Below are 22,476 nucleotides of genomic sequence, written 5' to 3' on the forward strand. Positions count from 1 at the left end.
ATCAAAGCCCTGGGAACCCAAGAGGTTTTGCAATTGTCTCAACTGTTCCTTGCAAGTTAAGCAAATGTCACAACTTTCCAACCCTTTGTTCTGAGCCTTTTTTTGGGCAGAGACTGTTGAGTAAGTCCTAATTTTACCCTGGAGTAATGCTAGGGTTTATGCTGGGAGAAAGTGGCCGTGGAATTAACCCGCAAGGAGAGCAGAATGGGGCAGAGAGTATGACAACCCCGAGTTATTAGCATTTTGCAATGAGAAGTTGTGATCAGATTTTGCCAGAATTAAGGTCCCGTGGGTGCAGTTGCTGCCCAGTCTGCGATGCTGCGGGAGGTCTTGACAGAACAAGGAGCAATGCTCTCCAGTTGCAGGAAGGGAAGTTGAGGTTGGATATTAGGAAGGATTTTCTCACTAGGAGGGTAGGGGAAGCACTGGAACAGGTGAGCCAGAGGGGTGGTGGACTCTCCATCCATGGAGGGTTTCAAAACCTGGCAAGACAAAGCTTTGGCTGGGATGATCTAGTTGGGGATGATCCTATTTTGAGCAGAGGGATGGATTAGATGTGACCTCCTGAGGTCCCTTCCAGCCCTCATTTTCTATGGTTCTGCCTTTGCCAGGACACTGTTTGGTTTCCCCTGCTGAATGCAATGAAATTTGTGCCCTCCATGGGCCATAAACCATCTCAGAGACTAGTGGAGAGGAAGACACTGCCACATTTCATACACTTCCTCTGCCTCCCCTAACCCTGTAGACAGGCCGGCAGTGACGAGCCGAGGCAGCAATCCACTCGTGCTGGGGGACGCGGGCTTCAAGAGTGCGATTGGGCAGGCGCTCGGCACAGTTTCGTGGCGTCCTGCTGATCTACGTATACCTGGTGCTGTGGAGTTGGCCGCTGCAGACACGATGTGAGCTTTACAGAGGGACCTGGATGGAGAGAGGGAGATCAGCAGACCCAATGGCTTCTTGATGGTACCTAGCATCCCTCTAAGCACTAACGGGGATGCCCACTGAGTCCTCTAAGTGAGAACAGTAATTAATTTTTATCCCAGTTTTATCAACAGGGAAGCGGAGGGGAAAAGCCGCACCCAACAGCCCCGTGATGCAGTCGGGAACGGGACCCAGGTGTCCGGCCCGATACAAAGACCTTCCTTCCCTTCCTCCGTGCTTCCAGCTGGGGTGCGCGGTGCTCGGACACTGCAGAGCAGAGTCGCTGTTCGTCCCGGATCACGGGGCTGGGATGGCAGCTGGCATTTTCCATGGCAACGGTGGCATTCCCGGGCGCGTGGCTGCGGGTTGCTATAGCAGGCAGCACAGCCCCTGGCACTTAGCAGGGAGATGGGCTCGCTCCAGGCTACTTCAGTTCGGGGGTTTCCTAGTCCTGGGTTTCTTTAAGAAACTTGACAAGTCCTCTTTGCCCAGAGCAGCTCTGCCATCTTGGAACGCGTTGTAGGTCAGATTGACCCGCGCCACGGGGTTGGTTTTTATGGGCTAATCATCGGGGGCCAGACTTGGGAGACCAGAGGCTCCCCAATTAAAACACTTCTCCAAGGGATAGATCAGGGGCCTTTCAGGAGTGGTAGCTGTGAGCTGTGCTGTCCATGAAGGATGGACCAAAATCGTCCCAATGCCGCCTAGATGTGCCTAACGCTCTTGCAAAACTCTGGCATCTTTGCTGTACTTTCTTTGGCTGCTACCAGGAAGCTAAGCCAGCCCGTTTACCCCCTTGTGTCCCACGGGGCTCTAGGAGCAAATTCCTAACAATAAATTTTTGGAAGCAGAGGCCTTGTGATTTTTGGTGTCCTGCCAAGCCCGCTCAGAAACCCCTCCGCGGCAACCTTCCTCCTCTCCAGCTTTCTTTCGCGTTTCTTTCTTCCTCCTCCTGTACAGTCCAGGCCCAGCCATGTCACATGTAGAGGGACGTTCTCAACAGCCATGGCAAATTGGTTGCTGGACACGCTAACGGGATGGCCCCACGATTGACGAATTATTTCTGAAAACAATGACTTGGATGCTGTTTGGCAATGTGGGTGAAATCCGAGACCCGACGGTTTTCCTTTGCCTTCCCCCGGGATCCCGAGACGGAGCTGCACGAATTCCAAGCGAGTGGGGGAACGGCGGGAAGGTCGAGGGTGAAAGTGCTCGTGTTTCCATCCCCGGTCGCCCTCGCCGTGCCATGTGCGTCATGTCGCGAGGCGTTCTCACAGCCCGGCCGCCCTCGAGAAAGCACCGGGACTCAGTTTCTTGCGGGGGGGGGAGCGGAAACGAGGGGGAATCAAGCCAGTGTTATGCACGCAGGGTTGGTGAAGGTTTCTGTGTTTTATCAACAGTGTTTTAGGGGCTTTGTTTCAAAAGCACTGGGAAAAAGCTCAAAATGAAAATGCTAAGTGGATGAGGTCACCCTGGTAGGGAGAGAACATGTCTCAAGGAGTTGCACTTATTGCCCGGGACAGAGGAGAAATGCGTGGTGTGTTGTTATATTACTGCCTTGTTTATAGCAAAGACGTGGAGTTGTTGGGAAGGAAATTCGCCCCGCGTTAAAACCCAAAGCAAGCAGTCCTGCTTCGTAGCCCAATGCTGCAATTGTCCTTTTGACGCTGGGTTTAAGGCGACTTGGGCTAAGCGACATACATAGGCCATGCAGTCTTCATATGCTCATGGGCTCATTAGTATTTTGGCCTTTGTGAACATGCGTTTCTGCGCCGAGTGACTTATGTCCAAAGGACTCCCGAGGACTAAACAGCCTGTTAAATCCTAACGGGCAGTTTCTCCTAATAAGCTCATGCATCAAAGGGAGAAAAGCCCAATTTTATAATGGATCAAGGGCTTTCTTCTTTTGCAAACATGTCACTTTGCCAGGGGCCAAACCAACACGCATGTGGGGCAAGCGCATGAGCTTGCAACCCTCATAGCGCCCTGTTGGGTCGTTAGTCCAAGAAGCCCAGCAATTACCTGGGTAGCAATGAGCTTGAATGAGCTCGCCCCGTAGGATGCCACGGGTGGGCTCAGTATGTCCCCCTGTGGAAACGGAGCAGAATACGGGCCTTGTTCCACATTGGTTTTGCCACTGACTGGGTGGGAAGAGGCCAAGCCCCACAAGTCCCCATTTCGGCACCCCCCTTTTCCAGTTTGTGCCTTTAGCTGGAGCAGGGAGCGGTGAGTAATGCACGTTCCTTGGGGGCTTTTGGGAAACATCCTCTGGGAATAAAGGTGTTGGGAGCCTTGTTGCGCTGGGATCAGAGGGAGTTTTCCTAGGAGCGGGGATGGAAGAAGTCAAGGCCCCTTTGCTTTTTTAGTGCACGCCCCCTTGATTTGGGCTGATCATTGGTGCTGGTTGCAAGCCGGGTGCTTGAGGAGGCTCCCCCCATGCCATGCAACGTCTCCCTCCATCCCAACTCTGCTGGGGGCCCTTTGGGAGCAATGTGGGTCAAGGCCTGGGCTGGCGCGCTGCCTCGTGGCACTGGGCAGCTCTCGTGACGTTTCCCAGCTCACTCCAGAGGCGCTTTGTGCTGCGCCCTGTTAGGGGCAGCCAGCAAGCCCACCGGTGCTGAAATCATACATGATGCAAGCTGGCTCAGCAGGGCAAATGTCGACCTTCCCTCTTGGCAGCTCAGGTCAGAGCCAGCCTCGCTCGGGTGTCCTCAAGCCAGATGCTTGGCTCTGCTTTGCTCTCTGCAGCTGAAGCCGCCAAAAGGACCCCGTATGGAGCCGGGCTCGGCTTCAGAGCTGCTTACGCCAGCAAACTTCCACGGACTTCCCCGAGCGCTGTGGGAGGGCTGGGACCTCTCGGCACCTACCCTGTCGTTGCCTGGGCTGGGAGGACGACCGCGTAGGGTTGGCCTGCTTACCAAGGGGCAAATCCTCTCCGAGGGCCAGCGAAGGGTGGGAAACTCTTGGGGTGCGAGGGCCTGAGAGATGCAGCGAAATGGCTGCTTCAAGGAGCGTTGAGGCTGGAAAGGGCCAAGTCCATGGAGCAGGGGCGTTTTTGCCTACGTTTTACCGTGCCGGGGGGGTGCGTCGGCAGGTGGTCGAGGTTTCTGGGAGGGTCTCCAGAGGTGTCAGCTGGGCCAGGCCACTGGTCTCAGCCCCGCAGGGAGTGGAGGGTGCAATGGCCTTGACCTCCTGCAGGCTTGGGGGGGGGTCTCCCCTCCCACAGATACCTCCCCCGTTTTGCCCTTCCGCGTAGGCATAGGGCACCCACAATGGTGACGCCGGGCTCCAGGGTAGGAGGCAACGTGCTCAGCCTCCCTCGGAGACTCTGCATCCTCCTGCTGCTGCTTTGCCAGGCCGCATGGAGAGCCGGGAGCACGGCACCCCCAGTTGTATTTTATTCCATCGCTGCAGGTAGCAGAGCCTTTGTAACCAGCCCCCACCGCCACTCCCGGGGGCTCTTGGAGCTGCTCGATAAGTGGTGCCTTTAAGAGGCATTTGATTCCTGTGATATTGTTGTGGTTAATGAAGGGGAACTAAGGGAGAGATATATTTGCTGGAAGGAATTAAAGACAAAAAAGTTTCCCCCCATTGCTTTTGTCTGTGGCTGCCGCTTTGATGGGCTTTTGCCTTTGACAGATCTGCAATAAAGCAAAGCTCCTTGAGGGTCCCTCCACAACGGCTCCCACCCTCCCCTTCTGCAGATGTTGGAGTGAAAGCCCAAGCTTGGAGGGAGCTGCTTGCAGGAGGGGTGGGGGGGAGGCACTGGGGGTCTCCCGGCCCCCACTCCGCTCCCTCCGCCGTTCCCACATGAAACCAGCCCTAATGAAAACAAGTTGGTCAGCAGCAATCATAGCCAGTGAGCTCAAGGCTGGGGAGCGGGAGGCGGAGGAGGAGGCTGGGCTCGCACATACACAGTCCCAAGGAGACAGAAGAAACTGGGCAAGGACCAAGGAGCACAGGACAAGCTAACTTTTAAACTCCCCCCCACCCCCCATCACTTCTTACGGTCCTGCACGCCCTGCGCACGGATCCCTCCGACGGGAGGGTGCTGGGAGACGCGCACGTCTGCCTAGCCCCCAGCTGGTAAGTCCATGCCTCCCCCCAGCCCAGGAATGAATGCTTCATGTCTTTTATATTTCTTTGAAATCAGAATTGCGGTTCAGCCCCCCTCCCTTCCTTCCCCAAATGCCTCCTGGCTTCTTTTTAAAACTCCTTGCTGTTCCTTTACCTCCAGCATGGCCCCCTTCTTTGTGTCCCTCTGGATTTTATTTATTGGGACCCCCCGCACCCCGACACGCACGTCTCTTCCCCCCAGGGCTTTGCCTCCAGGCGAGCATTTGAGCACTGTGCAGCGTGCTCCTACAGTAGCACGTGGGTAGCGTGGTCGACTTCTCTTTGGGGTCAGGTCCCTTGCACCCACAGAAAGATTTTGGCTTGAGAAATACAGCGAGAGCCAAAAAGGGACGGATCCCGGCAGTGGAGGTCTCAGCCCGTAGGAGGAGAAGTTCAGGGGCGTCCTGTTGGGATGAACTTCCCGAGGGCAAGGGCTGTGTGTGGGGGTGCACGGGAGAGGGAGCTAAAGGATGCTTTTGCATGATGTGCTAGGGGAGATGTTTTGGGGTATGGGGAGGTTTGCGGGGGATGTGTTTAGGGAGGAGGTGTTCATGGTTGTCCTGAGTGATTAGAGAGACATGAGGGTACCTTGTGCTGGTACTGAAGGAGGAAAGCTGCAGGGGAAATGCCCCCAGGGTCTGGGGAGTGCAGCCTGTCTGCCCTGGGCCCCCTGCGGTGGTGGGACAGTGGCACAGGTGCGGAGGGGCAGGATGGAAGGGGCAACACTGGAGTGCTTTGGGTGCAGGCAGGTTTCTGCGTGGGAGGAAAAGAGGGGGAATATTGACAGCTTCCCCATGTCCTCCTGCTGTGCCGTGTTAACCGGTCGGACTCTGATGCTGGTTTAAAGGTGGCGGGAGGAGACGAAGGGCATTCTCTTTGCACGGTGCTTCAGTGGCTGCAACAGACCACAGCTGCCTTTGTAGCTCGAGTTTGCCTTCAAGCCTGGCCGCCCAGAAGGGCTGACATCCCACTGTCCTTGTGCACTCTTCTGGCCATGGCACCAGGCTTCCAGGGGCTTCAGCGGAGAGGGGCTCTTGGGCTCCAGGAGCCTGGTGAAGCTGGCAGGAGCTTTGCCTGAATGAGGTCTTGCAGAAATCTGCCCTAGGATTTACAGAGCAGAATATCCCTGGCCCGTGGAAATGGGGCCAACCAGGGAGAAAAGCGGCAGATGCAAGGCCCTCCAGAGTCCGAGGGCTGTCTGGTTTTATCGTTCCAACACAGGCTGGCCGCTCGGTCTTTAACGAGGTACGTTTTGCTCAGCCTCTTACAATGCTGCATTATTTATGATCTCCCCAATCTCCTCCAGTCTCCTGCTTCTCCCTTGTCCTGTGCACTCCAGGGGTGCATGGATCCCTTGTAAAGCAGGGGTGGAGGAAGTGGAGAGAGAAGAGGATGGGATGAGTTGACCAAGCCCCACCAGCTTTGAGTTGCAAAACAAAGGATTTGCAAACTAAATCATGGCAATCTAAGTAATATGGAGTCATGAGCCCATGAGAGCAGTGAGTTACTCTGGGAGCCGACACAAACTCTGAGCCCCAAACTGAAACCCTGGCTCTTAGCGTCTGGGCATGCCTGGAAAATTTGGACCTCAATCCAAATTGTGCAGCTTGAGCTTTACTTCAAATACATACGAGGGTATCCACACCAGCCTGCCCTGCCTTCCCTGTCTTCTCCCTGCAAAGCCTCTTTGTCAAGAAGTGAACTCCCCACACGGGGGAGGCTGGAGACTTTTTTTTTTTTTCTGTGTTATAATGGAAACCAGATTTCTAGTGGCGACAGAGTTAGGAAAATGATGGCTTTACTTCTGGGTAGCTTCATTTGTTTTAATTGTAATTTCCTCCTTTAAAATCAGCAAAATTTGGTTAAAATGACTCTCTGGGGAGAGGGAAAGGAGATGCAACCGAAATGCAGCTGCAGCTGGGTTGTGAGGGCCCCTCATAGGCCAGGGGAGGAATGCAAAGCCGAGGGTGCGTTTGCCACCCAGACGTGCATCTGGATAAGCCCCAAGAGGTGAGCTTTCCCTGTGTCACATCCTGCTCAGGGTCTTGGTAGAGAAGGAACTAGCCCACAGTAAGTGACATGGCACCTTCCAACGTCATCTGTCATGCCCTTCTCTTTGTGAATCCCTCCCCCCACCCCCCACATCTGACGTGAGGAGGTGCTGATCTTTCCATTTTGGAGCTCAGGGGCTGGGCTATGCAGAGAAGGAGACCAGCAACTTCTGTGGACGGGTCTGTGGCTCAAGGATTGGGCTCTTAAGTCACCCCAAGGTCCATCAGTGAGCCACGTCATAGAGAAGTGGGGCTGGAAGGGACCTCCAGAGTCAAACTAAACTATATCCAAGAAGTTTTAGTTTAATGCACAAGAAAGACTTTTAAAGTGTTGCAGTTCATGAAAGGGCAAACATCGTGGTGTGTACATGAGCCCATCTAGTCCAGCCCCTGCCTATGGCAGGATCAGCCCTATCCAAACCATCCCATACAACCATAATCTAAACTATGGTAGTAATCAGCCTCAAACTGAGGGATTGCTGATGATGGCATAGAGATGGAGCAGCTTGCTCAGGGTCACATGAAACATCTGAGTCAGGACAGGGGAATATCACCCAGACCAAACCCTCTAACCCTTAGACCCTCCTTAATCTAGGCCAAAAAGGTGACCTCTCGGGCTGGGTTGCTTTCTTCTCCTCACATCCCCCACCCCTCAGGGTCACTGACACCTGAGGAAAGGCACTGGAGAAATCGCTCAAGGGGAGTAGGGATGACTGGACCGCGGGGGTGCTGGGCTGGCTGGGAGAAGACTCGCACTTGAGGGTGCCTTGGGCACCCTTCAGAGGAGAGGAGAAGGGAGATCAAGACTGAAGTGTCCTCACCCTGTGAGAAACCACCCTCTTCACTGTGGTTTCCCTGAAGGCAGCTTGAGATGCCCATGCCAGTCCAACCCATGCCCCTCTTGTCTCTCTAGTGTCCTGGAGCCCGCGCTGCCGGGCATGTGAGAACATACATGTGGTGCCCTGGGTCTTTTTCCTGCTGAAGATTAAAGCCTGTTGCCTGGGGTACATGAAGACTGCAAAAAACAAAAAAAGGAGCCAAGGTGCAGTGTGCCACGCTGGATATTTCCATGCATACTTGCTGGGCACGTGAGGAGGGAACAGGAAACCAGCAAATGGTAATGATACAATGCAGCAGCACCAGGCTGCAAAACACAGACACAAGCTTGTCTCCCTTCCTCTCTTCCCCACACAACTTTTCCCAATGGCCAGCAGACAGTCATGACACTTGGTATCCAGCCAGGCCAGAACTGAATCATTCCTCCTTATGAATACCCTGAACCCATCCAACCCATCCTACTGGTATAGTGCAGACATCCTACAGTGCAGTGAGTCAGCCATAAAGCAGAGAACAGATCTGATCATTGCTTTACTCTACCCCTTGGCACCCAATGGGGGCCATAAAATGTACAGGGAGCAGACAAGAGTTGTCTAGAATGGGATTTGGTTTTGGGTTCACACTTTTTCCCTGTAGGTACCGGGTGGTCTGGTAGCTCCCCTTGTTGAACCATCCAGGGCCAAGACAGCAGGTCATAGGCAGCTGGTCCCATGGCCACGGCTGGGCCTACATATGTAAGCAGTCATGATGACAAGTTGTTTTCAGTGCTGCCTGCCCCCAGATATCTTCTTCATTGTGAAGGTCATGCGAGCTAAGAGCTTGTCTTTCCCTGTGTCCCAGTGGGTGCCAGTCTGAGCCCTCTGAAGTGCTGGTCACTGTGAAGCTCTGGGTCACTGCATTGGTGGCGATGGGTCTGCAGATCTCTCTCCATCGCTCTCAGGCACCGGTGTGGGTGACCGCAGTGTCCTGGAGCGCTGGACAGCCTAACAGGGTCCGAGGGTCCTGCTGTTGTGCCCTGCAAATCCTGCAAGTTGAGAAGCGGCCAAGGCACAGGTGGGAGTAGCGAGAGGAACCTGTGTGCATCCTCATGTTGAATCAGCTTACTCATGGCCAATGTCTGCATGACTTTGGCAAAGCCTCCGGCCCGGCATAGCTGCAGTCTGAGCTACTCCGTTGTGTCGTCCGGTAAAACGACACCCCAGACTTGCATTGCCATCTAACAGGGAATCCCAAACTGTTGTACCAGGAGCAGATTTTCAACTGGGAGGCGACTCCTACTTTCCTTTCGTTCCTCCACCCTCCAGTTATACTCTCGGTTGTTCTGTTTCTTGTGGCCTGGGGTTTTGGCCCAGGAGGTGCACCCATCTGTGACTCCTCTTATATCACCAAGTTGCCTGAAGCTGATGGCATCTGTGCATCTTGCATCTTGCAACGAAGAGCCTTCATGTGCCGCTTAATATGATGGCTGTGTTTTCGCATCGTGTTTCCTTTTGTTGCTCTTCTCTCTCTTCCTGAGCCCGGTGTGAGTCACACTGCAAAACCTGGACAGCCCCAGGCTCTCATATTGCAGGCATGATGCCCCTCTAGCAGCTTCTTAGCAAGTACTTCAAAAGACGAAGCTTCTTTGCACTCGCATCCCTGCTTCTCGCAGACATGGAGCCGAAGCGTGTTTGTCATCCCAGACCTGCGCAGGAGGCTATGAATGATGGAATAGACTCACTTCATTTGCTCAGTGGTCTCAATTCAGGGAACCACTCCTATTATTGAGACCAGCACGCTTGCTTCAAGGTAGGCAGGCCCGGTAGGTGCGGGCAGGCAGCATGTGGGCAGTTTTGAAGCAAGACCAAGGAGAGAGGTCTCCAAGTAACGCAAACCGCTGTCACAATTGGCATTAACTGCTTTCCTTGAGGACGCTCGCGGGAGAAGCCAGGACTCGAAGAAGCCATTAAGGTAGTTGCTGCAGATAATATAAATGCGGGTGGGAAGGGGCTGGTCTGGAGCTGATCAGAAGCAATAGCATTCGGAGGGGAGCCGGGTGAAATCGTTAGGGGCATCGGCTCTTAACAAGGCTTAAAGGAGAGAAAGTTTAAACCGTCGGTGTGGTTAGGCACGTGGCTCTAAGTGCTAGCAAATGATGTGATGCGTCCCCAGAGCTGGCAGCTTGCCCTTCTGGAGTTCAGTCTGTGTCAAAGTTTCCATTGTAAACCTCAATTTTCAGGAATTTATTAATCAGCCAAACTAATTTTACTCGTGCCAGAATCTCAGTGCTCGGCACGTCCAACCCAGCATTGCAGTGCAGAAAAAAAAGAAAGAAAAAGCCCTTCATCTGTTTTCCATCTATTTTTAAAGTCTGTCAGTACAACACAGATGGAAATATGCACTTTATGGCGCTGCTTTATGATCATAAAATCTCAAGCAAAGTCCGGGTTTGTTTTGCACGGTGTTGAAGGAGCGAAACGCAGAAAATCATTCGGTGCCTAAAAGAGTCTGACCGCTGTTGAGCGTTCGGAAAGCTCATGTCCCAAGTGGCATCCTTCCAGTTTTTAAACGGGGTTGTCGGGTCACTGCTGTGCCTGTTTGGACTACGTGACACGTGCCTCCTTCCTCTCGGAGGCCTGCTAGCAAACCTGTATGAATAACCCTGATTCTGGCTGACGTCCTGTCTGCATTTCACTACCCCTAACTTATCTCTCCCACTGTGTTTATTGGATCACTAGTGTTTTTACTGTTTCAAAATGTCTCTTTAGTGGAAACATCTGATGAATTTCTTTAGAGAAATTGGTTCTGAATCCCCATAACCCATGCAATAGTTAATAGACTGTAATAGTCCTCATATTCATTAGCTGAATAATAGTCTGTATATTCATTAACTGAAAATGGTTCTGCCTTCCTTTGTGAGATTCCTTTCTGCTTTTGCTACCCTGAGTCGCACTGAACAGCCCTTTGCTCTGAGAGCTGTGGGCTTTCTTATGTGGCAGGGTGGGTTACTCCTGGAAAGTAAATGGCAGGAGAATCAGATGCTACGATGGCATTCATCCATGCTCCAAGTCTGTGGGGCGTCCAAGCACCAAGTGAACCCTACTTTTCTGGTTTTCAGTGGGACACAGAGTTTGTGCAGGGCTGTAGCAGATGGCTCAGGATGCATTTCATTGCAAATATTCCAAGTGAGCAGCTGACTCGGGGTTGAGGAGCAGCATAGGACGCAGGCTACAGGGCCAGAGCAGTAAGTCGAAACCCATGCATTAGCCCAGGGGGGCCTGAAGGTCTCTTGATGCTCTTGAGCAGGGTTTGCCAGCGAGGGAATATACCTAGAAGAGGGAATTACTTGTCTGTGCACGTACACGTGTGTGCGCGCTATAGTTTGCCAGTGCCCACCGCTGTTGTAAGACACAGGGGCCATTGGTGCTTGAAGTGATTCCCTGCCAAGTCAGGTTTCCAGCAGAAACGGCTTTCCAGCTGCTGCAACATGTGACATGGTCGCGAGAGACAGCTGCACAACATTACCCTGCAAGTCGTAAAGCCGTTCCCATCGCTGGCGGATCCCTCGTTAAATACCCAGACAGTAATTCACTAAGTAAAAGAAGCTTGAAGTGAAAACTCTTTGCTCCCAGCCCTTGTCAAGGGAGCCTGACACGATGCATCCGGTACTGCTGCTGCCCGCCATTGCTCAAGCTGTTCGACTTCCCTGGCGGCTGGGGGCTTGGTTTTCTAGCAGAGGTCCGTGTGGTTACAGGACCTAAGGCACAGTGCTGGAAAGCCTGGGAAAATCTCCATCCAAAGTGCCCCACGGGCTTCCTAGTGTCTCTAGGGCATGCAGTGGGGAAAGGTGACACTTGCTGGGGAAGTGCAAAGTAACAGGGCGTGCGGTCTGAAAGGCCAGCGCATGCTCCTCTTTGCAAGCCCAGGGAGAGCCGGAGGCATCCGGCCAAGTTTCCATGTGTTAGAGGAGGAAGCGAGATGGGGGTGAAAAATGCTCGGGTTTGCAGCCTGTGGATGTGGCTGTGTGGGTCCATCTGTGTGTGTGGTCTTGACATTCCTCGTCCCTCGGGTTTCTCACCGGCGCCTGTGACACGGCCACCCTCCTGCTGAGGACACACAAGTTTTGGCAAGAGGGAGTCATTCAGGAGACTGCGCCCACCCCGCTACTCCCCCGTGGTGGCCGGCAGGTGGCTGCAGAATTGGTTCTCACCGGGCGGCAGGTGTCCTGCGCCCGATGCGCTGCTGAGTTTCTACTATGCTGGTTGTTTGCCCCCAGCACACGAGGCTTCCCAGGGGCTGGGCAAGTGGTGGGGAACAGCTATTCAGCATGAATAAGTAGAGGTTTGATATGCAGCTAGCCATGCTGGGACCTAGGGCCAGAGGAAGACCTCTGGGACCATCAGCAGTGGCCTCATCCCCTCCAAAAGATGGGCAGGCAGGAGCTGTGGGCTGGGGAAGGGAAGCTGAAAAAGCTGACATCTGACCAGGTAGGGGGAAAGTTGGGTCCAGAGGGTGCAGCTGCTGCCCAGACATTTTCCATGAACTCTGGCAGATGTGTAAAGCACTTACCACTCGTGAGCTCCTTTACCTGGCCACTTCCGCTGAGAGCACCCAAGACCAACTTCAGGGTGAGGGTCACATTCATTGAGCCCGGCATGGGGCATGAGCCCTGTTCCTCTCTACAAGCAAGCAGCCACGTCATGGGGTCGGTCACACAGGATTAATTTCTATGCCCCTTTGGTTTTTTGGAGAGTTTGGGTGTGGTTTTTCTTCAAAAAATTGCCACAGGAAGTCTCTGAAATTAGACCAGAGCCACAGTTTCTTTTTGGGAGGCCCACTTAGCATTGTAACGGGTGAGTGTAGACTAAACAAAATTTCCCGTTTCGTGGAGACACCTGCATTTGTGTTTGCATGACCCGGGATTTCTCGCCGCTTTAAAGTCCATTTAGTGCCTTAAACTAACACTACTCAGAGATGTTTTAATTTGCATTGCTTTCCTGTTACACCGCTCCAACTGTGGATTTTGATCATGCAAAGTGATAAAGGTCAACAGTTATTGACCTTTATCACTAAGCCCCCAAACTGCTAGAAACTGGTTTACACACAGCTTAGGCAGGCGAGCCTGAGCACCTATAAGACAGGCCTCTTAAACAGATTTGGGGTCATTTTTAGCTCTTATTCAGGGTGTCAGTGAGAGCTGGGGTGAGACCTGCTATAACAGACAACCTCCCTGACCTGACCCTCCGCCCTTGAGGAAACGTGGCTAAGTCACCCATGAGGACAAACTTTGGCCTCCATGTGTGCCTCATCCTTTCCACAGCCAGCTCCCATCTGCACCCAAGCCTTGTCCTGGGCAGGACACTAACTTGTCTCATTTCCTTTCCAGAGTCCTGGGTGCACCCTGTAGGGAGATGGCCAACCCAGTGACCCTCTGCGGGCTCCTGCTCCTACTGGTGCCCCTTTGTGCCACGCGGTCGACGCACTTGCAGACGACGGTGATGAATGACAACGGAGGGAGTGGGGACACCGAGGAGGCCTTTGCCATGTCCTCCTCGTCCAGCGTGACTTTGGGCGTGAGCCCCACGGTCAATGGGATCACGGTGACCTCCGTTAACGGCACTTCGCAGTCGAATGACATTGTCACGGGGATCATGGACTTTGTGAAAGAATACATGCTGCTGCTCATCGTGGTGGGGTCCTTGGTTTTTGTGCTTCTCTTCATTTTATGTGCAGCTGCCATAGTCAGGCAGAAACACAAGGCCTCAGCGTACTACCCATCTTCTTTTCCAAAGAAGAAGTACGTGGATCAGAACGACAAAGCGGGCGGCGCCAAAGCCTTCAGCGAAGTCCCTGAGAAGGCCTCCGATGCCCAGTCCGAGGAGCCGGTGGATTCCTCCAAGCAGCTGCAGGCTGACATTTTAGCTGCTGCCCAGAATCTCAAGTCCCCAGCCAAAGCCTCTCTGGCCAACGGAGACGGGATGAAAATGCAGGACAAGCTGCCTGAAGACCAGGAGGAAGGAGCCAAAGTGGAGGACGGCACAGAGGATGCCGAGTGCATTTCCAAAGAACCGGAGGCCGCTCTGGAGAAAACCGAAAGTGGGAAGGAGACGCCAGTCCCCAGCTGCGCGGCAGAAACCAAGGCCAGGGAAGAAGAGCTGCCATCTGCCGAGGAAGACCAGCCTGCTCAGGAGCCTGCCACGTCCTCGCCCGAGGAGCCCAAAGATGACTGCCCTGGGGCGGCTGCCGAGTCCGTTGCGCAGACCGCAGAGCGGGAGCAGCAAGACCCGGCAGCCCCCGACACCTGCGCCTCGGGTGTCTAATGTATGAACTTGAGCCCTAGAGCAGCAGACCTTTGTTCCTGAGACCTGCTGCAGGAATGAACGGGCGCTGTTTGATAGCGTTGAATCGGAGATCTCTTTCACGGACGACAGACTGTGTTGTTTTGTATTAAGCAGGCAAAATAGATGCGGCTCTTGGGCCCCAGGGTGTTCTGCCCAACTGTAATATCAAAACCTAGTAGATTTAGTACACTGTGTCTTACCTTGACAGGCTCTTCAACTCCTGCGTAAAAGCATAATGGCGCACACTTACAGTAAATCCCTTGGCGGTGGTGAGGGAAGGGGTTTGACCGAACTCTGGGGTCCAAACTCCTTATTTCAAATGCAGAACGGAATATTTCTAATAGTGGCCTTCAGTGATATTTAGCAAGACCTGCCATTTGCATGTTACATCCTAGCGTGTGCTTGCATTGCAGTTGGAGGGTGTCCTTGCCCATCTAGCCAAGAAAGCCCAATGCTACAAGCTGTGCAAGCATCGGAGAATTTGAAACTCTGTGGTGGAATTTTTCAGCCTTTATTTATTAGGCTTAATTATATTTCCCAAAGACACCCCCACTCCTCCAAAATGTCCTGCCCAGGCATATGCATTGAAGGTCTGGGGGGCCCTTATGCATACACCATGATCCAGGAGGATCAATGGTTGCCACCATTTCCCAAAGAATATCCAGGCATTTTCTGGGATGATTGGGTCTGTTTAAAGTAAGATGTAACTCGCACTCTTGCAAGCATTTAAGTTGTTGTTATTAGATGGAGGACTTCTGACTGTGTGCATAGCGGTGCTTGTTGATGGGTATTTGCAACACAACTTTCCAGGCAAACCTGGAAAGCAGGGGATGTTTTATTATATGCTGGGCAGCTGGACCATGTAATGCCATCAGATGGTGAAGAGTCTTGTTTTAAAACATAACCTCAGACTTTTTGTCTGTCATTGTAAAGGCTTGATCAATATTTATGACCTTCTTTGATTTTTTTTTTCTTTCCATACATTCTGGTCGTCAAAGCACTATAAGAGGGAACATGCAACTCGTTGCAGATATATACAATTGACACTTTTGTTATAATCATTTTCTTTGGCCTCTATATTTTGTTGCAGTGTATAGTAATAATAATTATAGATTAGAAAGAGCGTTCTGCATTATATCCACTGTTTACCTGTTCCATGAAGATGACTCGCAGAAATATATTTTACTCAGGGTCTCTGTCGATAAAGTAAAGCTGAAGAAACCCCCCTTGCCTAGAGGTACTAGCTCAAGAAGGGAGGAAGGAAAGGAATTCAATGGAGAGGGGAAAAAAGAGTTATCCTTCGCGTTTTTATGCCAAAATTCCAGTGATGTCTTAAGACAAACAAAATGCCCCTAAAATTGCAGTGTTGTTTTCTTCTTATCCCTCAGTTATAAATAAAGATTTTTTTCTATGCAAATATAATTTGTTATGTCTCTCTATGCAAAGATAATCTGTTATGTCTTTCCCTATACAACAAGGGAACCTCACTGATTTTTGACATTCCCAATTTGGCTTTGGGTGTGCTTTGAGCCCCCAGCTGGGACTGGGGGCCCATAGGGGCAGAACCTTAACATCAATCCCATACGAGGCAGTCTCAATAGTATTGATTTCACTAAGCCAGGAGGACAAAGAGGTGACCTCTCATTGGTGTAACACTGCCCAGCACTGGCCTGTGACATGCTTCATGAGGTAGGGTATGGGAATAGAAGGTTAATTTCCAACCTGGCAAGAAAAGTGACTGGCCACACCAGATCATTTCACATAAAGGTTATGTGATGTAGGATTTGAAATCAAATGAGCCCCTCTTCTCTTTCATAGCAGGATCTTGGGAGCTGCTGTGAAACCCACTGAAACTGGAATTGTAGTTTCTGACTCAAAAAATGTCCTGGTTGCAAGCGAGACTGTTGCTTCTCATAAGATGCCTGATGTGATTTTCAGACCATGGTGATTTGAGGTGACTTATGTAGGCTCGGTCCTTTTGTTGCCGAGTCCCCAGAGAACTCTATACCAGGGGTGGGCAATTATTTCAGGTGGAGGACCACTTACTGAGTTTTGGCAAGTCATTGGGGGCCCCATGACAGGCAGCCAGGAGCAGATAAATATTAATTTTCTAAGTATTTTAGGGGCCCTGTGGGCTGGATAGAATGGCCTGGTGGGCTGCATCTGGCCCACGGGCCGCATTTTCCCCACCCCTGCTTTATACCCACTGCCATCATCTAGTGCAGCAGTGGGCAATTATTTTGGGCGGAGGGCCACTTACAACAGTTTACACTTTCCTCTCTGGCACAGGGAAGCAGGAACAGCCCTACGGTCCCAGGCCGGAAGCGTCTGCTAGGCAGGGGCTTCTGGTTGGGAGTAGGGGTGGGGCTGGGCAGGCCTTGCTGCTGGGTCCTGCTGCTGGCTTCCTCTGTGTCCTACTGCCCCTGTCTCCTGTCATCTTTGACAGGCAGCCAGGAGTAACTAAATATTCATTTTCTAATTTTTTTAGGTGCCCCATGGGCAGAATAAAATGGCCTGGCAGGCTGGATCTGGCCCCCAGGCTGTATTTTGCCCACCTCTGATCAAGTGCCATGACCAGGTGAGACAAACAGTAGTCAGAAGTAATGAGATACTTTTGTCGTATGACTATATTAAAAGTCCCATGATAATGAAAGGCTGACAAGCTGAAGGCATTAACAACTTCCTGGGGCTCTTCCAGCTACTTATGCTGTTTTGTCTGAATCACGATCAGGTGCTGAAGTGCTTCACATCCTGTGGAAAGGGTAACATTTCTATTTAGCACGAGGGCCTGGTGGGGAAAACAAGTTGTCTTGCTTCCTTTTTTTGCAAAAATGCCTTGTGATCAAAAGTAAAAGTGTCACCGCAACTCAGATTATCCTGCTGGGGAGATGTTGCTATCCAAGGGCTCCTGTTCACCTGTCACGGACTTGAACCCCTAAATATAACATGCAGGTAATGCTCATTAAATGATCCTAAAGGCTCTGAAATGCCAGCAGTGCTATAGGCTTGTTCATGCTTTAAACCAGGGATTTGAAAAGTAAAAGGCAAACATCAAAGAGGGTTTTTTTGTTTTGTTTTAAATGATTAACGGAACTGAAAAGCAGAATTTAAGCTGCTAACAGCTGGCATATCAATACACCATCCTTTTCTCAGATAATCTCCATAAAATACAGCCATAGGTTAAAGACCTTGAGAGAAAGAGAGAGACGTTGATTTGAATACATGCTAGTTTGGCTGTTATAAATGGAGGGCCCTATCCTGACCCATAATTTTGCACCCCAATTTGAGTGGCGGAGGTGAGGATGGATCCTCTTTTCTCTTGCAAAAGAGGAAGCAGCAGGGGCCTTGGAGAACAAGCACAGCCCAGCTGTTGTTCTTTCTCCTCTCTTGCCAGGTATTGCAGGGTCTGGGAGCGAACCCATTTCTCTTGGGCCTGCGGCCAGTCATTTATCTAGGAAACTATCTTGTATTGGTTTCTCTGTCTCTTGCCTCCTTGTTTTGTGGAAGGAGCTGAAAGCATCCCTTTGCAATTCAGGAAGGATTGGAAAGATCTGTCGTGGCGATCCGGGAAACCATTCTTCTAAATATAGCAGTTTCTCCTTGTCTTCTTGCTGCAAAACTGCGGCCCTTCCCTTTGCGACAGAAGCAGATTCTCACCTGATCTCCATATGCTAGAAATAAAGCTCCTCTGAGATCATTTCTTGCTGGGGAGCAGGGGGAAGAGGGGTGCACAGAAGTGATAAGCTCTAACATCAAACCCCTGTTCCTGGGCACACAGCAAGAGGCCATGTGCAAAGGCGCTTTTAATCCTGTGCGCGTGCAACAGCGTTTTGCTCTTTCCAAGTCCATCTCGTGATGCCGTGAAACTATGATAATTAAGAGAGACATCCTGCATCGCGTTCTAGGAGGCTTTTTTAAAAAAAAACAAAAACAACCAAGCCTGGGAAAGTAGATAAAGAGGATGAATAATGTATTTGAAACGTATGGCTTGCCCTTCTGGTTGAAAGATGCCTATGAAAAATGCATTCCTTTTTGTCAGGCTGTAGTTCGACTTTAAATCACCTCCGTGCTGTCAACGGCAGGGTTTAGTTTTCAAATATGTTTCCACTTTGTTTCGACACAGCCCCAAGACATTTTCCCTGCGAGGGCAATAATTAAGGCAAGGCTCCTGGAAGCAATGATTCCTTTAGAAACGCTGTAACGAGCGTCTCGGGGCTGCACGATGCTTAGCTTCAAATGCTGATCGCTCCAGCGGTTATAATGAGACCCTGTCCCCTCCTGGGTACCTGTTGAAACAATACCCATCATCTGATCACTTATAAACCACATATATTTTTTTTTTCTGCGTGAAAAAAAGCTAAGTTGTTCTTCAAAACAATCCGAAATCACCCCAAAAGGAGAGCAGTTCTTGATGAATCAGGCTGGCTGGTGTGATGCTGAATTCGGGAGGGTGGGTAGGATGAGTTTGATCTTCACCAGGGTAACGTGGGATGGAGATGGCCGTTGTCGGTCTCATGCCCTTCACAACCCCCGCTGTGGTGGGACGCGCAGACCGCCGGGGACTTGCAGATATCCCCAAAGGGCAGCAGGCCAAGGGGAGGATGTCTCTGCTCTCCCAGCCACAGCCACCAGCCTCCTCCAAGCCCCCCGGATGCCCCACTCTACTACCTGGGGCTGTGCAATGTGCCTGGGGGGGCTCTGCCCTTTCTCATGCGAGTGAGGTTCGCAAGGTGTAATCTCAAGCAAGGTCAGCTTGTGTCAGTATATGGGAGGGAGGTCAGGAAGGGACAAGGGGAAGGTGTCCATCGCACCTGAACTCTTTGGGGCAATACATGTCCATTGTTGGCGCCTGTTGGGATCAAGCCCACCCTGCCATCAGTTAGGAGGGAAATGCAAGGAGGCAGGTTGCACAGACACGAAGCACCAAGCGCTCGGCCCCCAATGAATCTCCAGAGCAAGCTGCTGTCTTGCAGTCGTTCAGAAGTGTGCAGGAAGGATCAGGCTTCTTTTAAAGGTTGTGCATTTTAATGGTGAAGCGCAAAGGGAGTGTTGTACCCACACATTGCAAGAGGAGGGGGCAAGAAAGAAATGGGGGTATTGTGCACCACAGACAACGGGCAGAGGCTTTTCACCGCAGCTTGGACTTGCCCACCCAGCTCCAGAAACAGCCACCGTTTTGTACCTGTGGAGGAAGAGGGGGTCTGGGCATTGGACTCGGGACCTCCTGAGAGGTCCTGGCCTGGGAAGGGCTTCTCTAGGATGCTCCATGAGACCAGCACTTAATGCTTCAGAAACTCCCATCGTTTGTGGAGTCCTGAAGCACGGCCTGGGGGGTCCCGCTCACCTCGCCCGTGCCTCCAAGTAGCACAGCCTGCAGGAGCGCAGCTTGCTAAGGAGATTCATTGGGCGGCTGAGTCCTTTGCACCTCGTGCCTGTGCAACCTGCCTAATAACTGTCAACCCACCCATCGACCCACGGTATCTGCCCGGCAGCCCTCCGCTTCCTAAATAGCAGCAAAAGATCTCAGTGGGATTTTCTGCCTAAACCACAGAACGTCTCAGTGCCGTGTCTGGAAAAAGCTGCCTTAAATGCATTTCTCCCCTGGGATTAAAACAGGAAATAGCTGGCATAGCTTTGGCCCTAGGAAAGAGCCGAACGAGCAGAGCTGAAGGGCCTCAGTGCTGGCTTTCCATATGTTCAGGCAGATACGCTCGGTTCTCCGCAGGCTAAGCGTGCCGGGGCCAAGTGGAGGCGAGTAACCCGGGAGCCCCTGTGCACCGCGAGTAGCGAGTGCAGCAAGACGGGGCCCATGCTAGGGAGAGGGATCTGAAAGTGGATTTCTGCACGCCCTCCCCCTTTCCTACTATTGCCGCAGCAGCTGTCCAATTAAAGGGCAAGTCGACAAAGCTGCGGTGAGCGGTACGAGCCCGTCAGCGCTGCCTCTGGGATGCAGATGCAGATGCAGATGCAGATGCAGATTCAGGGCCGGGTTCTGCTCTCTCTTTCAGTTCTGTGAATCCCCTGGTGGTGTGGGGCGTCCACGAGAGGCATTACTGAGAACAGAAACTGGCTCTAGGCACGAGCGGCCTGTGCTCTTGAATGGCCGCGTTTCCACCGGCTCCACCTGCGGGTCTGCTGCAGCCGCACCTGGGAAGATGGACCGTAGTCTCATGTATTGCAAGGTTGGTGCCACCCCAAGGGCAGGTGGCAATGTCCTTTCCAAATAACCGCAAGTGGTTCCCGGGGAGGGCTGAATTAGGAGCTTGGGCTGATGAGCTAAGGTGGATTCCAAGTTTCGGAAGTCTGGTGGCAGTAAAAGGAAGTGGGAAATGTTTAGGGTTTTTAAGGGCTAGCAGAGGGATGAAGGTGATAACACTGAGAAGGGAACAATTGGGGTCAGTGCCATGGAGGTGAACTCAGCTAGGTTATGGGCTCATCCTCGGAGGGAAGGAGACAGGGCGCTTTGTCGCCTGGGATATTTCTGCTGGCCAACCTTTCTCCAAGTAGTCTACTTGGGCATCTCTGAGGGCTGCGGCTGTCGGCTGCGGAGGGCAAATGAATGCAAGTCAAGTTTGCAAAGACATGCTCCGTCCCTTTGCTCCACCACTGCTGTGCAAACTGGGAATCGGCTCCAGTCCGAGCCTCTGCAGGGCAAGCACTAACGGAAAGGCGGAAAAGCAGCAGGGAAGAGTCAATGCTTCAAATAAGGGAGAAATAACAGGGAGCTTTTCAAAAGGGACATCACCAGGATTTGAGCTGAACACTAGAAATAGGGCAGAAGGGGCGGATGGAGCGAAGCTCGCTCTCACTCGGGGCATCCGGGGTTGGGATAAACCCGAGTACGGAAACCTCACCAGCCTCGCACCGAAGTGGCCTCGTAGGAGCCTCCAGGGTGGGGCAGAGGGTGCGGGGAGAGTGTACGGTGCGTGTCAGCTTTTGTGTGCCGCATACACACGTGTCGCCCTGCGTGGGGGGCATGTGACTCGGGCAGACAAGCTTGCAGGGGCCCAGACCCAGCGCTTTCTATTTTTCCTCCCTGGTTGGTTGAAATACCACGTCGTGAGCTCTCCCCGCACGGTGAGCTGGCAGAGGGCTTCAGCAAGGCAGATCCCTGGTGCGAAACACACTCGCTCTCCCACCTGGGTTTAAACGGAGAACATTTGGAGCGAATGGTGAGTGTGGCTCCGTGACAGAGGCAGCGGGATTGAATGGTGAGCAATCAGGATGCTCTTAATACACCTCCCCTGTGTCGTGCCAAAGCGAAGGGAACGGGACCGCTTATGTAAGCACCATCCCCTGACCCACTTTCCTCTGTATCTTCTCTTCATTTCAGGATTTCTTGCTGTGTCCCTCGTCAGATTCCCGTCCTGCCGTAGGCCTCTACTATCATCGCGCACAGATTTCCCCGCAGAGCGTGGACCCTTGCACTAACCCCTTTGCACCTGGTTACTTCCCCACCTGCGGTGGTGGAGCAGGAGCTGGATCTCAGGGGATGCTGGTGAAGGGCTGGGGTTAGACCTGAGGTCTCCTTGGCTTTAACTCCCACAGGGGTTGTTGACCAGTAGTCCCGGGGGGATTTGGGGTTGCAACCCTCCCAAGGGGATGACGCTTTAGGGCTTAATGATCTAGAACTGCAGGGAGGCGTTTGTGCTGTGACTTTAAGAGGAGGGAGGGGAAAGGGGATTTTTAAACCAGGTAAAACAAATCGTAGCATCCCACAGGTAACACCTGAGAGAGGGGGAGGGCACCACCGCATCAGACGGCTCGATGTGGTAGGCAAAGCCTGCTGAGAAGCCCAAGAAAACCAGATAAAGGCAGCAGCTCTCCCCAGATGCAGAGCCTTGGCTTATCAACCCAGTACCCTAAAGACACGGTGCAGCACTTAGTGCCTGGATTACCTGCAGTGGAAGTTAAAGCTCTGATGGATCCAGCATATGAACAAGATTTGGCAAGAGGCTATGGACTGGCAGTGTTGTTTTCTTGGTAAATTTTATGTGCGCCAGAATGGGCTGAACTGCCTTTGCTCCGTGTTTATTGATGCGTTCCCCCGCCTTGAAACAGGAGCCAGGAGGGTTTTGCTAAAACAAATCTGCTCCAGGCCGGCGTGCTTTGGAGAGGCAGTGGGCAATAAGCAACAAGGTGGCCGATGGGACCTTTCCGCCAGGGCTACATTGTTGGAAGCTTATGAAGCTTTCAAAGGCTCCTTTGGGGGTCCCTCAAGGCTCTGTCCC

At 52.3% G+C, this 22,476-nt stretch overlaps 1 protein-coding gene across 1 annotated transcript; it reads left to right on the forward strand.

Moving 5' to 3' along the window:
* The first annotated feature begins 4,733 nt into the window (after positions 1-4,733).
* On the forward strand, positions 4,734-15,658 carry TMEM119 (transmembrane protein 119). Its single transcript, XM_019507206.1, has 2 exons — positions 4,734-5,007; positions 13,291-15,658. The coding sequence occupies exon 2, from the start codon at positions 13,316-13,318 to the stop codon at positions 14,222-14,224; it is 909 nt and encodes a 302-aa protein (XP_019362751.1). The 5' UTR covers positions 4,734-5,007; positions 13,291-13,315; the 3' UTR covers positions 14,225-15,658.
* Positions 15,659-22,476: the final 6,818 nt, after the last annotated feature.

The sequence above is a fragment of the Gavialis gangeticus genome, unplaced genomic scaffold, assembly GCF_001723915.1.
Source record: "Gavialis gangeticus isolate Ggan-Ray unplaced genomic scaffold, GavGan_comp1, whole genome shotgun sequence".
Taxonomy (NCBI): Eukaryota; Metazoa; Chordata; order Crocodylia; family Gavialidae; genus Gavialis; species Gavialis gangeticus.